This window comes from Coenobita brevimanus, chromosome 105, assembly GCF_032717465.1.
Source record: "Coenobita brevimanus isolate Jiangsu-jjx chromosome 105, ASM3271746v2, whole genome shotgun sequence".
Taxonomy (NCBI): Eukaryota; Metazoa; Arthropoda; class Malacostraca; order Decapoda; family Coenobitidae; genus Coenobita; species Coenobita brevimanus.
Window position 1 is genome coordinate 28,093,312 of NC_137058.1, and position 18,246 is coordinate 28,111,557.

The 18,246-nt window shown below is 41.9% G+C and overlaps 1 protein-coding gene across 1 annotated transcript in view; it reads right to left on the bottom strand.

Moving 5' to 3' along the window:
• LOC145416281 (DNA-dependent protein kinase catalytic subunit-like) overlaps positions 1 to 18,246 on the bottom strand; it is a 132,270-nt gene that overhangs the window by 82,984 nt on the left and 31,040 nt on the right. Inside the window, exons 13-22 of the mRNA XM_080285279.1 lie at positions 15,633 to 15,830; positions 12,278 to 12,448; positions 11,499 to 11,649; positions 10,673 to 10,779; positions 10,064 to 10,256; positions 9,562 to 9,672; positions 5,037 to 5,245; positions 3,910 to 4,090; positions 2,472 to 2,683; positions 1,649 to 1,799 (exon numbers count right to left, since the gene is read on the bottom strand). Of these exons, the coding sequence (XP_080141405.1) occupies positions 1,649 to 1,799; positions 2,472 to 2,683; positions 3,910 to 4,090; positions 5,037 to 5,245; positions 9,562 to 9,672; positions 10,064 to 10,256; positions 10,673 to 10,779; positions 11,499 to 11,649; positions 12,278 to 12,448; positions 15,633 to 15,830 (1,684 nt within the window). The remainder of the gene's footprint in view (positions 1 to 1,648; positions 1,800 to 2,471; positions 2,684 to 3,909; positions 4,091 to 5,036; positions 5,246 to 9,561; positions 9,673 to 10,063; positions 10,257 to 10,672; positions 10,780 to 11,498; positions 11,650 to 12,277; positions 12,449 to 15,632; positions 15,831 to 18,246) is intronic.

The following is an 18,246-nucleotide window of genomic DNA, read 5'->3' on the forward strand; positions in this document are numbered from 1 at the left end:
GTGCAGTCTGCTGAGCAGAATCCAGTGGAGGATGAAGATTTGCCTATGTCGAAGATCAGCAAAATTCTAGCGGCAGTGGATGTTCTGAGAGAAGAGGTCAAGGCAAATGAAACCAGCTACCTTAGGACCAGGAAGTGCTCACTGGAGTAGAAAACACTTTTCGTTATTACATTGAAAGGCACGATGCGGATGTCAACATAAGAAAACAAACACTCATCACACGCTACTACTGAACTCAAGAACAACAGGAGCCAGTTGCCTCTACATCGTCTGCTACACTTCCTGGTGAAAACAATGATGATGTGATGTCAGTGGTATCATCTTTGGACTTTGAAGGTTTTATGGGAGTGGTGAATGAGGTAGAGGCACGTGGGGAAGTGGTTCAGTCAAGTGATGAGGGTGAGACTGGCGACGGGAACCACCTGTATTCAAGCCAGTACGGACTGCCATCTGCTCCACTTAAGATAAATAACCACGGGTTTTATGTTTTATATATCTGTACTGTATGCCTTTGAAATATGTCCTTTAGTACAACTCTGTGACTCAAAAAGTGGACTTTGAGTAAGCGGTGCTGTCCATTTGCTATTTTTCCCATAAGATATGTTGTTCACAGTGAACGAATTCCCAGTGAACGAGCTCGTCTGCCGCCCATAAACTCATTCACTGTGCAAAGGCACTGTATAATTATCGATACTAGAGAGACAGATGCTTTCTCTTTGTGGCAACATTATAACCAGTTGTCTCTGTTGCCCAGTTTTATGCAAACAGCCTTCAATTCCCTCCCTGTCCCTGAAAAGGGGATGGTGAACTGCAGGAGGAAGGCAACTTCGGCCTACAGTCTGCCAGCTTCACATTCAGATTAGCCTGGGATTGCCATACTACTACTATTACTATTCCTACTACTGTACTGCTGCTACTGCTACTATTCCTACTACTGTACTGCAGCTACTGCAATTACTACTACTACTACTACTACTAACAAAACAACAACAACAACAATAATAATAATAATCATAATTAGGACTGGATGATGGATGGATGGATGGATAATTATGATAACAATAATAATCCATCCACCCATCCATCATCCGATCTTACATTGTCCCATGAGGAGTGTAGGAGCCTGGGGCTAGGCAGCTGGTCCCGACATTTAAGATGAGAGTGACCAGCCTCACTCATCCCTGAGTGACATTACTTGAGCAATCAACCCAAACCACCCCTTGTATATAAACCTTCACCGGCTCAATCCAACTGGAGAGCAATAATTACCCACTAAAGCACCAGGCGCCAAAATTTGGTTATATGGTTACCACCCAGCGTAGTAAATGGTTTCCTGGTGTACAGGAAACCATTTGGCTTGTCACTCAGTGCAGAGTCACCCACTTGCAGAAGAGGAAAGAATGAAGGAAAGAAAGACAGAAGAGGGAGAGTAGGCTGAAGGACAAGGAAAGAATGAAGGAAAGAGAGACAGAGGAGGATGGAAGGAAAGAAGGGTAGAGGAGAGGAAAGGGCAGACACTCGACAGCAGCACTACACTGAGTGAGTGGATGGTGAGTGCCCCCACCTACCACAACAATAACAATAATAGTAATAATAATAATATTCTATGTGTATTTTTAAATATCATAATTACCTGCTACCACCTCACCTTCGGCAAATGGTGACAGCGATACAAGTAACTCCATACAGGTGTGTCTGGCCAGTTGTTGGGGCTGACCACACTGAGTCAGAATCCACCTCAAGGCACTGTCCAGGGTGCCGTCATCCAGACCATTGGGCACACGACGCTGACGAGAATTCTGAGGGGTACCAGGATGCAGACAATAATGACTGGATGGTCATGGGTGGTCAGTCACTGTGCAAAATATACAAAGGGCAGACCAAAAATAAATACCATAAATAAATAAAAAACTAATATATGGTAGTCTGGATTGGCTTAAATGATATGGATTACAGCAGCTTACCCTCAGGTCATTCCATACCCCCAGGTCCTATGGGGTCCTTAAATGGATAATCAGAGGTTGGCAGTTACCATTACCAATTAACCCTTGCCATGCTGCAGACCTAAAATGAGACACACTGAAAGTCTGCATGGGCTAAGCTGTAAGTTTCATATGACATACAATTTACACTGGCTATAAAACAATGACTCAAAGAAGCTACCGTACTCTACCATACAAAAAACAAGCCTGGCTGGAGTTAAAATTAATTTTGCCGATGAATTTCTTCCATCCTTTTACTATGTCACTGTTAGCCTTTCAATCCCAGGATATATTTTATTGGTTTATTTTTGCTACCTCCATATGATTGATTTTATTCAGATTACTGGAGACCCCCTGAAGTGAATGATTACCTGAACATATATCACACCCCTCCAGCTTAAAATTATCAAACAGTTAATATGATCACCTGGAAAAAAAAAAAAAAAAAAAAATGAAGGGGTTAAACAAATCATCTAACTGTCAGCTTACCTTCCAGAACAACTCCTTCTTGACCTTAATAATGCGCTCAACATGTGAGAGTGCCACAGATGCCTGGTGGTGTGTGCCGAGAGCTGGAGCGTCTGTATGGGCCAAGACTAAACATGACACAAGGCGAGTCAGCAACTCTAGGGTCCATGTGTCTACTGCTGCAGAATCCTCACGAAACTCACGATAGATGCTGTTCCATGCCAGACATCCACCTGACAAGGAGGAGAAAGGAAAATCAATAAACTGCATCTACTGTATCTCTTTATCTATCTATCTACAACAGGATACTTTCATCCCAAGAGGGTTGGTGGTAGATGAATCGCCTCCTAGTCACCCTGTCCTCCTCTGACAGACTGCCTTTCCTCCAACTTACACCACCCCCCCATTCACGCACCTCTCCACCCCATCCCTCCACCTAATACCCAGTTTTCCCCTACCCCTTCTCCTCAGGGATAATAGTTGGAATGATACAAACACTGGAAAATAATATATAGTCAGGTGTTCCTTGGTCCATGTACGCATGACTCGCGGAATCCTCATGAAAATCATGACAGATTTTGTTCCACACTTGACATCTAACTGACATGGGAGAGAATGGACATGAATAGAGAAAAGAAAATACCGTAACATATAATGTGTGTATAACTCCTCCAGTTAAAAAAAATATCCCCAAAGCTGAGTGAAACTGTTTAAAGATAGCAAGAATAAAATACAAAGTATGTCATCCAACTGAGGAGTTAAGATGTCCAGTTACGGATCATCATCACCACTGTGGTCGTCGATGTCGTCATCATTACATCACAAATTGTCCCTTTTAAACAGGGCATAGGGGCATGAAGCTAGGCTATTCAGTACCAACATTTACGGGGATGACAATCAGCCTCAATTGTTCATGGGGGGCATTATGGGAGCATGAATCCCCCAACCATCTCTCAAATGCAAACCCTAAGGGCGTGGCCACACCTCCCTGAAACACATGATCGACAAGATGGAATACAGCATCAGGTTGGAGTCACTGCATCTGAGTCTCAATGCTGGATGGTCCCCTGAGCCTTGTTTCTTCTTGTATGGAGCATGTGTGGCCACACCCTTATAGGTTTCAATCTGTTTAGAGTACCTTAACCCACTTGACCACCAGACATCATTTGTTTATACTGCTATCACTCACACAACAAATGGCTTGAGAGAGAGAGAGAGAGAGAGAGAGAGAGAGAGAGAGAGAGCAGGGTGGGGGGGCTAAGTTGTTTGAAAGTGCCTGGATGCTGACAGATGGAAAATATGTAACTGAGTATGGCTTTATTAAAAAAAAAAAAAAAAAAAAAAAAGGAACACCAAGTTGTCTGAAAACACCAGGATGCTTACAGGAGAATATGTGCTGAGTTACTTGAGCAGGGACTTAGGCTGTCAGATAAAGACAGAAAAAAACTACATTACTCACCAAGTCGCTTGAAAGCACTTGGATGCTGACAGAGAGAGAAGATGCGCTTGAGTATGGACTTAAGGTGGCGTGAGAGCTGATCTCCCTGACGACACTGTTTGCGGCTCCACTTGACAAACTCAGACAGACAGCAAGCACTTACATCCCTTAGTGCTGGGTCATCTGGCTTTACTATCCCTTCCTGGGGAGAGGGGATGTTTGGCTTTAGTACTGAATCCTGTGATTAGAATAATAATAATAATAATCCATCCATCCATCATCCAATCCTTTGCCACCCGATAAAGAGTGTTGAAGCCCAGGGCTAGGCAAGTTGGTCCTGACATTTAAGATGAGTGACCACCCTCACTCATCCCTGAGTGGCATTACATGAGCAATAAACCCCAGCCACACCTTGGATATAAACCTGCACCGACTCAATCCGACTGGAGCGCTGTACCCACTAAACCAACAGGCACCATAATCTGGTTTTATGTTTACCCCCCAACACAGTAAATCTCTAGCTTTGGGGGAGGGGAAAAAAAAAAATCTAGACTTATGATCATGTCCCGTAGGGAAAAAATCTGGCTTTACTATCCCATTCTGTAAAAGGAGGAGTCTGGCTTTTCTATCCCTTCCTGTAAAAAAGAGGAGTCATATCATGTTACAATGAGAAATATGGTGTTCATGTGATATGGAGTTATATAAGAGTAAACTAATTAACCCTACAATTAAGGTTAGGAGTGGATGGACGAAGCTTGGGGGGCTGTTACCTATCCTGTCACTAAAGGGACTTTACACTAAGAGAATGTACATTCATAAATATACTGCTGGCAGGGGAGTGTCAGTTAAATTCTGACCATTATTAAATTCTGACCATTACTACCCAAACCTTTCAAAATGAAACCAACTTTACCAACACAGATGCCAGTATTACCATAATCAGAATTCTCAAAGCTCTGGCTACTCCTGAACTAGTGAATGACCTGGTTAGCAGGATAAGAAATTCTCTCTTATTGAAGGACCTTTTTTTCTCTCTTTCTCACTAGCATGACATATAAAAGAATTAGTCATTAAGACAATTAAAAAATGTAAAATGATGATGACGATAATGAAATGGATGATGATGATCATGTTGAAAATTCCCTTACCATTATAGATTCCAACAGAACCATGGTGTCTGGATTTTCAAACCTCTGGCTGTTGGTGAACCAGTGTATGACCTGGTATGCCAGGGTCAGGAACAGCTGTCGGGTCACCTGGTCTGGGTCACAGGCCAATTTCAGGACCCCAGGGAAGATATGACCGTACAGGGGTGCCATTGGGTAGCGTGAGGCCACATCTGGATGTTGCTGGGAGCCTTGGGGAAAGTGGGAGAGCTTTTTAATTTCAAAACTATCTGAAGATTATTTTAACTAGCAACTGAATACAACCAGAGTGGAAATAAGCCAACAAATGTTTTCAGATGGCTGGACTTTGTTGCAATGTATAGTAGTCACGAAGCCTTGGGAGGATACTTAATTCCTTTACTGTGGTTGCAATGATTCCAGGTTATTCTGAAACATGAACCCAAAGGACTGCAGTATGGAGCTGCCATTCTCCTGCAGCTTACCATCCTCCTTCCTGGGGATATGGATGGAGCTGAGGAATATTTGTACAAGTGGATTGTAAGGTTACCCAGTTATTTTAGAGCCACCACATGAAGGCATGCCTCTCCAATATATACCCTTACTACAAATGTGTCAAATATGCTGCAGCTGCTGCATCTGAGGCAGAAAGAGTAAGCTACATTTTCAGTTAGAGTAGACTGAAACACAAGACAAGATGGAAAGAAAGGGAGAAAAGGACTGAAAAGCATTACTCCAATTACATCTTCAATTAGAGAACAGCTTACAGACAGTTTGGTTTAACAAGACAAAGATCTCTAACAACATTCAGCCCAGCTGAAGGTCAAGTGTAGTCAGACTGAAGGGTTGATCTGACTAGTAACTATGGGGACTCACTCTGATCTCATACCTATGGCCCAACGACTTTCATCTAACTGCAACTAAAATATTCAAACTGTGGAGGTCCCAGTGCTCTCACATGAAAATAAACCAATTAAAAATACCAGTATACATGATAAAATGGATGTAAAAAAGATACATTAAATCAACTTTGCTTCAGTTACAGCTTCAATAAAGATGAACATAAACAAAGATCATGAAGGAGAGAAAAGACAGACAGGCTAAATATGGTATATTTGGTAAAGCAATGATAAATTTCAGTGGTACAGTCACCCCAAGAAGTGATGGCATGCAGAGTTTCAGATTACTTTGGTCACTCTGCAGTGACAAACATTCAATTAAAACTTAGTGAATAAAAGGTAAAAAATTGTGTCTTCACCACATTATATCAAGTAAAATATATATCATGCCAAGACTTATATAAAACGAATAACATGAGGCATATATTTGAAGCTAACGCTTTAATAAGTTTCCCACATTTGAATGAATGTGTAATGTATTACTCTGAACAGCACACAACACAATCCACTGTTCTGGTGTATCTGCTTTCCAGGATTTCAAATACAGATGCTCTACAGTAGTTTCAAGGAAAACTCATGTGACTGCAATACACTACTACACCTTATTTTCAAATTCTATAGTGATGATACAGCAACAATAAGGATGCCACAACAACAAAATTATTCTCTGTATGATACCTACCTGCAGTAGCAGCAAGACCATTCTGCCTTGTCTTCCGCTCACTTATATATAATTATAACTGGCTACTTTATTCCCAACTGACACAAAATTATTCTAATCTGTAAAGAGATATTGACAGATTTTACCTATTCCTCTTACACTAGCCAATAAAGAAGACCAAAATATGAGTTTATAAACTCTTGCAATGCAAAAGCACATACTTTTGCTCTACCTTTTAATTTCTAGTCATCATCATCATCATCATCTAATCCTGCACTGCCCCATGAGGAGCACAGAAGCCTGGGGCTAGGAAAGGTAGTCCTGACCTTTAAGATGAGAGTGACCAGCCTCACTCATCCGAACGGCATTATGTGAGCAATAAACCCCAACCACCCCTTGGATATAAACCCGCACAGGCTCAATCTGATCAGAGCACTTTAATTACGCACTAGACCAACAGGTGCCAGAATTTGGTTATATGGTTACCACCCAGCATAACAAATGGTTTCCTGGTGTAAAATAATACAGTAATAATAATAATAATAATAATATCCATCCATCATCCAATCTTACGTTGCCCCACGAGAAGCGTAGAAGCCCGGGGCTAGGCAGTTGGTCCTGGCATTTAAGATGACAGCGACCAGCCTCACTCATCCCTGAGTGGCATTACATGAGCAATAAATCCCAACCACCCCTTGGATATAAATCTTCACCGGTTCAATCCGACTGGAGCACAATAATTACCCACTAAACCACCAGGCGCCAAAATTTGGTATTATGGTTACCACCCAGCATAGTAAATGGTTTCCTGGTGTACAGGAATATAATAATAATAATAATAATATTAATAATAATAATCTATCTATCTATCTACCTAATGCCAAACGCCTTAATCCCGTTTGGGGTGGCCACAAACAAATCGCATCCACGTCACCCTGTCCCTCGCCATTTCACTGCCCTGCTCCCAACTCACCCCCCCCTCTCTCATATACCTCTCCACCCCATCCCTCCATCTCATCCTCGGCCTCCCCCTCCCTCTTCCCCCCTCCGCCTCACTCACATACACTCTCTTCGTCAGTCTTTCACCCTCCATCCTCTCCACATGGCCAAACCACCTCAGTGTGTTCCTCATAACGCTTCCTATCACATCCACATCCACACCACAACGCTCCTTTATATCCTCATTCGTCAGCCTGTCTCTCCATGTGACTCCACAGGCTCCTCTTGAATAACTCATTTCCACTGCTCTCACTCTTGACTTGTGTCCTTCCAACAACGTCCAAGCTTCACTTCCGTACGTTAGAGTTGGTATCGCAATAATAATAATAATAATAATAATAATCTGGGCTTTTGTTTCTCAAAAGTGCCAGTTCTTCCATAAGGAATTTACTAGAACTCGACACACAAAAGCATTGTTTTTACAATGACAAGAATTGTGACATCTCTCATATACAATACAAACTTCATCAGTAAAAATTATATGAAAATGGTAATAATTAAACCTATCATCATCCGTCATTGTACCTCTCTCCAGGTCATAGCATTTTGAAAAAAGGAAAGGCTTTTAGCTGTCTCTTAAAGGATTCAACAGAAGAGAGTTGTCTCATGGACAATGGCAATCTATTATATAATCTAGGGGCTCTATACACAAAAGAACCATCAGAGAAAGATGACTGGTGAATGTTATTTGGGAGGCATGTTGTGTGCTGGAGGTGGGGCTGGAGCTAGCTCTGTGGCAAGGGTGAGAAGTGGTTGGAAGAAGTTCAGGGAGCTCTTGCCTCTCCTGACATTGAGAGGACTCTCCCTACGTGCTACGGGGTCTTTGTATGCAGCATGTGTTAGGAGTGTAATGCTGTATGGTAGTGAGACCTGGGCAGTGAAGGTGGAAGATATTCGCCAGCTCAGATGTACAGAAATGACAATGATTAGGTGGATGTGCAGTGCGTTCCTGCATCCAAGGCCTGGAGGGGCTGGGTTTACAATGGAAGAGTTGAGAGGTAGGATGGGACTGGAGTGTATTGGTGTTGTGATGAGGAGAGGTAGATTGAGATGGTTTGGACATGTGGAAAGGATGGGGGATGATAATTGGGTGAGGAAGGTGAGAAATGTTAATATTGGGAGTGGGGTTACGAGGGGTAGACCGAGAAAGACATGGGACGAGGTCATTAAGTGTGACCTCAGGGTTAAGGGACTGAACAGGGAAGTTGCAATGGATCGTGCAGCGTGGAGAGCCGTCATTAGGTGACCAAGGCCGACACATGCAAGCATGTTGGAGCCTTTAAAAACTAAAATGTAATGTCACTCAGGCATAAGTGAGGCTGGTTACTCTCATCTTAAATGACAAGAAAAACTTGCCTAGCCCAAAGCTCCAGCACTCCTCATGGGGCAACACAGGATTAGATGATGTATGTATATACAGTATGTTTTCTTTTCAGTTTTACGCTACTTAAAAATCATTGTGTTACCATACTAGACACAAACTCCACAAATCATTCCTGACTGCCTGAGTGACAGTTGTGCATTTCAATTAGTTCCATTTAGAATTTCCTATTATCGTAACTAACAAACTGCTTCCTACAATTCTGAAATATACCTCTACTTTAGTATTTACTTATTGTTTTCTATAACAATTTTATATAATAATTTTCACCTTGTAAAGATGTAAGTAAGACTATGTGCATTATTGTTGATCAAAATCTTCTGGGTGCTCTGCCGTCACTTCTTAGGGCAACTGTACCATGTGAGAAAAGTGGTGATATTTGAGAAAACATCTTTAACAAATAAAGGACCATCATCATCATCACTGTCTTCATCATCACCCCAACCCACCTAAGATATGAGGTGAGGTAAGATCCAGTGATCACGAAAGAGAAAGCATCATCATCATCATCACACCAACCTTTATTCCCAGCTAAGTGACAAAATTAAGGTAGGATACAGAATACACCAAAGAGAAAGCAAATAAAATCTTTAATTAAGCAGCACTTACCAATGCCTATCATAAGAATTATGGCCGAATGCAGGAACTCTGAGGCAGCAACTTTGGTCTGTCGGTCACTTGAGTTTACTGCAAGGTCAACAACGACTGGCAGAAAGTCATCTGAAAAGAAAGTATGAAATTGTGTTTAAGAAGCAGCAAAAGAAATGTAATCCTCAAATATCTCCTCAAATCCCAGTCTCACTTTATCCCCTGAAAAGAGGATGGTGGACTGCACCAGAGGGACAATGTCAGCGAGCAGTCCACTGAATTCATGTTTAGATAAGCGATAAGCCTGGGGACAGGAGAAGGAGGAGGAGGAGGAGGAGGAATGACTAGGCTAGGCTACTGCTGTCTGATACATGTGAGGGCAGATGACCAGCTGATTCCCATATTTTAAATTACATGGCTGAAAAACTACCAGTTAACTCTAGGGAATCAAACCTAAAGAAGACAGTTACTCCAAATGGGGTGTTCTAACCACTAAGCTACCAGTTAAGTACCACATACTCACCAAGGTACATATCAATTTTGACCTGTTCGAATGGCATGGCGAATTTCAGGTGTTTGAGGACGTCCCATCTGACAGCAGAAGCAGCCAAGGTGTCCGGGTCTTGGGGTATGACATGCTGGCTCAGGTTTGGGTCCAAACTGCCTATCAGCTGAAGTACTGACCCTTGTACTCTCCGCATTGCAGTCTCATTTATCTGTGGTGAGAAAAAAAATCATCATCATAATCATCACCATCACCATCATCACCATCCTGATCTCAATTTTACATTTACTGATAGGGTGAGGCTGGACAAAGAAAGCAAGATGATGGAATAAGAACTATTAGGCCAGCAACTTCACTGCTAGCAACACAAACCACTCAGCTACAACAGCTAGGTTAAATACAGAAAAATGAAAATAATTAGTAGGGAAGGGAATATGGGCTATACCCACCTGGAGCACTTTAATGCTGCTGACCATCAGGCATCTGTGTGTTGGTTAATGGCTACCACTCAACATAATAAATGCTTTTTCCAAGTTACTGGAGATTATCAGGCATGTAATTCAGTGATGAGTAAAGTACTGAATTTATATAAATATGCACAAAAAAACACCACCATCTATCAAATACCTGCTTGCTTTCCTTCAGCTTCTTAGTGTCAACTTTGCGGCGCTGATTAGCAAATGCCATTTTGACTGTGATAACGCGAGTGTGGACCTCAGCCTGACCGCCAGTCTCTGGGAGGGAGGAATATATGCCATCGTCATCATTACCACCATCACTCGAACACTGCTCGCCCTTGTGGAGTGGACGTGGAGAGGCTAAACTAAAACAAGATAATATTCGGACAAAGATATACCCGGTAATAGTAATTAAGGACCCTGCAATTACAAATGAACTGCCTTCTTTCTAAGTACGATGGAGTGTTCTCCCTTTTGCATTATTTCAGATACTTTTATGACAAATGCTTACATGAAGTTGGATCCATTTCCCCATGCTACACAGGACTCTGACAGTGTTCATGACTTGACTGTCACACTCCCATACTGCAGACCTTAAGCCTAACAGAATTCCATTATTCTCTGAACTGCTTCTCTTTGGAACCTGCTTCACCAGATTAGTTTCTCTTCAAACTTCAACATTCAGAAGTTCAAGTCCAATTGTTACAGACATTTTACAAATGGAGGATAACTGTAAACTGGTGTATGCATTTTAAAAAACTATTTCATTTGTTTTTCCTCTCTCTGTTCATCTTTTTCTAAAAACAAAGCAGAATTACCATATCAATAGCATGCTCAGTGAAATGGGCCACACATTCATTCATTAACTATTCAAACTCATGGAATGTGTTTACAATCAGGACAATATTCTCATCAGCTAAGGAAATGTCCAAGTGCCCAAACTTTCATTCTGAATCTATTTACTGAAAACAAAATAAAACAGAAATGGATAATACCTTGTGAACGGAGGTAAGGTAGGAGCAGAGGCAGCACTTTTGGTAGGTTCTGAGTAAGAGTATCACGAGGTAAGAGTCTTGTCCATATCTGTAGTGCTGAGATACATACTTCAGCTAGCGGCAGGTAACTCACACCAAGCTGCAGTGCCATCTGGGGACAACACACAAAATGATGGCAAGCCACAAAGCTGTATGTCAAGTCATTCAGTTTATATAAACTGTACCAGAACTACCAAAGTAAAAATTTCCTACAAACACTTGCCTAGCATAGGCAAAGCAGGAATGGGAAGGGGGTGTCTGAAGGAAGAGTGATGCATATGACAGGGAAAGTGCTGCTGCCGCTATGTTTGTACCAGTACATCCTAGTCTGTACTATATATGCAAGTGGTAACACATAGGCAAATATATAAAGTCATATTACCAGCACACACTTTAAATGTTTGTCATGATTTGGGTTTGAACCCTAGGCCCTGGGCACAAGCATTGTGAAATAAGTACGCTATTGATAAACCCACCACAGCTCCAATTAGCTCCATGAAACCTTAACCTAATTCTTGCCTTGTTTAATCTTTCAACCTGGGTGATGTTCTTTTTAGTTCATTCCTGCTGCTACCAGACAATTATACTCAAATTTGGAAAGGCTTCTCATACTGAATGGGTTTGTTAACACTATATCCAATCTCCTGATTCGAAAAGTCTCTTCTAACCCCTATGAATCATCAGGAGATGGTAAGACTACAGTAAAAACAACATCCCCAGGCTCAGTGGGTTCAAATTACCTGTATGGGTGCAACAAGTTCCGGGAAGATGGCAGTCACAATGCGAGGTGGGAGTGAGAGCAAGAGAGTAAGACATGAAGCCAGAAGGTGATCACGATACTGCCGGCAACGTTCAACTAACTCTCGAACATACCCCGTCACCAAATCCAAGGCTGTTTCTACCTCAGGATTCTGTAATGCAAGATTTTACAATTAATATTTTGATTTACTTTTGCTACCCTACCTAAGCAATTTCTAAACACCTCAATATCAATATTATCATCATTATCCTGACCTCTTTTCCCACCTAAGGATGCGGTGATAACAGGGTACCGAGAGTAAGAAAAAAATACAATGATGGAAGATCTATCAAAAGTAGTGCCTGGTTAAATGGGTCACAATCATATTCACTCACCATTCAAGTCCCTGATATTCTGACCCAATCTTACAGGTCTAAACATTCAGACTCAAGCACTTCACATTATCTAGCAGCTAGTCACTCCAACAACAATTATAGCACTGGGTAAAAACAGGGTGCCAAGCCCTTGTCATACACTCTTCTGTAGCTATAAAATTCTTCCAGCCAGCTCAATCCACTGCACTTTCTCACCAGCTCATTTATAGTACTGTACCAATCCATCTTACAAATTACATGTAAGTCTATCTATCTATCTATTGCCAGATGCCATAATCCTGTAAGAGGTGGCCATTTGACTCTGAGTTATTTGTTTTATGGGGTGGGGCACTAACCCTCCACCAACCCACTTGCTGACACGTGGGGAGCACGTATGGTTTGGTTATGTGGTTACCACCCAGCGTTGTAAATGGTTTCTTGGCTTACAGGAAACCATTTGGCTTGTCACTCAATGTAAAGCCACCTGTAAAGGAAAGAAAAGCAATAAAAAGTGACAGGAAAGATGGGATAAATTGGAAGAGAGGAGGGCAGGCACAGAAAAAGAATGATAAAGGCTAAGGATGAAGTAGGCGGCACTACATCAAGTAATTGGCTGATGGTCGCCACCACCTACCACTACATTTAAGTACTGTACTGTAATTATTATATGCCAGGGATGTATTCTAAAAGAAATTACTATTTCTTCCACAAAATTAGTAATGTTGGGGAAACTGGCAAATCAACATTACAGGTAGCAAAAGACGTGTCATAAGGACCTTTCTGTAAATTATTGAATACAAAAAAAATATAACACAACCAGGACTGAGTGACTGGTACAGCATTAACTTCCTCTCTACAACACCTCAATATCAACTCAGAAATACAACTAACCATCTCACTTTTATCAAAATAATGCTTCGTTTCATATACCGTACATAACCTTGATAGTAACTAGCATATACACCCACCCACCTCACTCTTATCAATACAGTCATCCCTTAACATCCGCAGTTTTAACATTCACGGTTTTGAATATCCACGGATGGCTACAGAAAAAAAATAAAATCTCACTGAACTCTGCTGACACTGTAACATTATCCCAGACACAGTTTGTGGCTGTTTTAGTACAGTAATGGCATTACCCAGTGAATGAAATATACTGTAACACTCTTCCTTTTGGAGGGGTCTGGGATGAGCACAGTTGTCAGAAGAGGCCATGCAGGGGTACACTATTCATTATTTTTAACTTTTAGTGTTCTTGTATTAAATAAAGTAGTTGTTTTGTGTTCATGTATTTAATAAAGTGGGATTGGATGATGGATGATGATGGCTGTAAACATGCACATAAGGTTTTTCTTTAGTTATATAAGGAAATGGGGGGTCCAGGGGTGTTTTTAAGGGAGGGCAGCAGATATCCGTGGATTTTTAACATTGGCAGGTGTCTCTGTTACCTAACCCCCGTGAATGTTAAGGGATGACTGTATACTGTGTTTTCTACTTTACATACCACGTACACCTTTATTTACTATGCTGGGTGGTAACCATATAACCAAATTATGGTGCCTGGTGGTTTAGTGGGTAACTATGGCACTCCAATCAGATTGAGCCTGTGTAGGTTTATCTCCATGGGGTGTGGTTGGGGTTTATTGCTATCATACGGCCACTCAGGGACGAGTGAGGCTGGTCCCTCTCATCTTAAATGTAAGGACCAACTTGCCTAGCCCCGGGCTCCTACACTCCTCACAGGGCAACATAGGACTGGATGATGGATGGATGGACAACTTTGTAACAATTCATATTTACAGTCACTCACCTCACTCTTATCCAAATGGGGAGTTTATGGAGCACATGAGAGGACCACTGTTAGGACTGTGTAATGGACCCAGTTACATGAAAGTAGTACTGTACTAGACTGAGTGAGTGGATGGTGGGTGCCCTTAACCACTGTTCACAAATACACTTACTCACTTCTTATCAAAATAATGTGTCTTGCGAGCACATGAGAGGACTGCTCTGAGTGTAGCGTAGTGCTCAGAGATCAGGGGCTGCATGGATGAGTGTCTAACCATACATACTCTTAAAATTTATAAGAAACCAATAACCGCCCAACACTTCACAGACCTCAGTAATATCCCACCATCTCCACCAACACCACAGTTCACAAACACATACATAAATGCATAGCAGGGATGGAGTATTCTTATTCAAATACAATACTGTATTTACATTTATTTGTATTTGCATTAATATCACTGTTATGTTACTCCTCACCCTGTCCTAGGGTGGGAAAGGAGGCCTGGATGATGATGATGATGATGATGATGATGATGATTGTTGTTGATAGATACCAAGGTACAGTTTTCACATTCATATTTGAAAACCTGGGCAAAGCATCTGTATCTCCAATAATTTGACCAATAGTCAGATTTTTATCAGAAATAACCATCCAACTTCAATATGAACAGATATAGAGGTACAGTATTACAATATGATGTGCAGTGTGGGTGGATAGAGCATATCTATAAAATGGAATGTGGAGTGGACCATATGAAGTTGTTGCTCAATGTCCAGTACATCTGAGTGCGTACTGGTGAACATGTCCAGTGTACAATGGTATGGAGCGCGACATGGTGAGATGTTGGTAACTAATCTGTGAGCAGCTCTGTCTTCTATCACCCACACGACAAATATGTGACTGCAACTTACTATCACAACACGGACAAAACTTCAGCATAACCTCACCAAAAAAATTCTGGGAGTACCCACTTAAGTGGCTGGTTTCCTCAGGTCCATTGGGTTCATCTCCATATGCACATAGGGTTACTATTACTACTACTATTAGTACTACATATACTCAGTTACCCCACACTTATCATGACAGTGAGCGCTCTGAGCGCATGACAGGACTGCTCTGAATGCTGTGTAGTATGCACAGACCAGGGCATGTGTGGATAAGCAGAGACTGCAAATATAGGCACTCACCTCACTCTTATCAAAATAGTGAGTTTTTTGAGCACATGACAGGATTGCTGTGAGTGCTGTGTAGTGAGCAGAGACCAGGGGCTGCGTGGATGAGCGTCGAATCAGACTGTGGACTAAGGTAGCCACATGAGGGGCTAGTTGATTCTCACACTGAAGGGGCAGCACCTCCTGCAGCAGGCTAACCAGATTCATGTACACCTGTGGAGTTTATACACATCTGTTGGTGGTCAAGTGGTTAGAAAAGTGACATGCTGTATGAAAGGATGAAAGTTAAATCCAATGATGAATGGTTTGATCATTTTATGTTGTGCATTTGTAACTCGTATTTCAAACACAAAGATGCACATAAATATACATGGTATAGAGGGAACAGGGATCGTGTTCAAAGAAGCCTGATTGATTACGTGCTCGCAGAGAGGTTGATGATGGGAATGGTTGCTGATACGAGGGCTGTGGGAGGACGATGTGGAGGTCTGTCAGATCATATGATTGTGGTATGCAAGATCAAGCTGAAAGGAGTGAGGTGGATCAGGAGAGAGAGAAGCAGTCAGGGAGAAAGACTGAAAGTTAAGAAGCTAAGGATCAAAGAAATAGCAGATGAATACAGGACCAAAGTAGAGGATGAGTTAGAATTACTGAATTGGAATGAAATGGATCTGGACAGACTGTGGAATGCATATAGGGATTGCTTAGTTAGGAATGCTAAAGCGGTATGTGGTGTGGCAAGAGCAACAACAAAGAAGAAAGGTACCGCATGGTGAGATGAGGAGGTAAAGAAAGCAGTGGAGGAAAAGAGGAAGAAGTGGCTAAAGTGGTTACAGGATAGGGGTTCAGTTGAAATATGAACTGAATATGTTGAGAGCAAGAAGCACGTAAATAGACTAATGAAGAGGAAAAAGAAGGAAGTAAATGAGGATCTAGGAAGAAAAATGAATGCGAACTACTCTGAAAATAGAAAGTTATTCTGGAAAGAGGTGCGGAAATGTACAAGTGAAAGAGGTAAGAAATGGGATGGTGTGAAGGATGCAGGTGGTAGATTATTAACCATTGGAGATGAAGTAAGGACCAGATGGAAAGAATATTTTGAAAGCCTGATGAATGGGGATAGGGAAAGCAGAGCAGCTGTGAACATGATTGGTTTTGGGGGTGTGCAGAGAAGGAATGCAGTGCCAGGAGACGTGACACTCGCACAGGTGAAGAGTGCTGTGAAGCGGCTGAAAAATGGAAAAGCAGCTGGGGTTGACGAGGTATTTGCAGAGATGCTTAAATGTAGTGGAGAGAATGGAATGAAGTGCTTGTTGGAGATACGTAAGAAGGCATGGATGAGTGAAACTGTGCCTGCAGAGTGGAAAAAAGCTGTGATTGTACCCCTGTACAAAAATAAAGGTGAACGAAGTGAGTGTAAGAATTATCGTGGCATAAGCTTACTGAGTGTGGTAGGGAAGGTATATGAAAGAATTATTATACAGAAAGTAAGAGAGATATCAGAAGTCCTAGTGAGTGATGAACAGGGTGGCTTTAGGAGTGGCAGAGGATGTGTGGACCAAATATTTGCAGTGAGACAGATAGTAGAGAAGGCTTGTGAGAAGGACCATAAGGTGTTTATGGCATTCATGGATCTGGAAAAAGCATATGACAAAGTGGACAGAGAAGGAGTGTGGAATGTTTTGCACATGTACAGTGTAGAGGGTAAGCTGTTAGGTGCCATCAAGAGTTTTTATGATGGTAGTGAAGCATGTGTCAGGGTTAATGGGCATCTATATGAATGGTTCACGATCAGTGTGGGCGTGCGACAAGGTTGTGTGATGTCCCCATGGTTGTTCAATGTATATATGGATAGGGTGATGAGAGAAGTGAAAACACGAGTAATGGAGAAAGGGATGGCACTGGTAATGAATGGTGATGGATGGAATATCTTGAATTTGTTGTATGCCGATGATGCAGTACTGCCTGCAAGTACTGGACAAGAACTTGGTGGGCTAGTGCAGAGTTTTGCTGATGTCTGTAAGCGTCGTTCCTTGAGGGTAAATGTAGAAAAGTGTAAAGTGATGGTTACTGAGAGTGAAGGTGACTCCCAGTACAATGTAACAGTGAATGGAGAGAGACTGGAATTGGTGAGAGAGTTCAAATACCTGGGTACAGTGATAGAATAGAGAGGAAAATGTGCAAAAGAAGTTGAAAGTAAAGTGACACAAGGAAGAAGGGTAGATGGTGCAATGAAGGCCTTGATAAGAAACAAAGGCTTGAGTGTTGCAGCTGAACGAGGCTTACATGAAGGAGTGTTAGTGTCAACTTTAACATATGGATGTGAGACTATGGTGTGTGAAAAGTCAAGAGTAACAGCAGTGGAGATGGGACTGCTGAGGAATGTATGTGGAGTACAGAGGGTGGATGGGACACGAAATACTGTGATTCGTGAAAGATGCAGAGTGAGGAAGTCGGTGGACACCAGAATTGAAGAGAGTGTACTGAGATGGTATGGTCACATGAAGAGAATGGAAAACAATAGAGTGGTGAAGAAAGTATATCTGAGCGAATTCCAAGGAGGGAGGAGGTGAGGTAGACCAAGGAGAAGGTGGAGAGATATGGTGGATGAATGTGTGAGGAAGAGAGG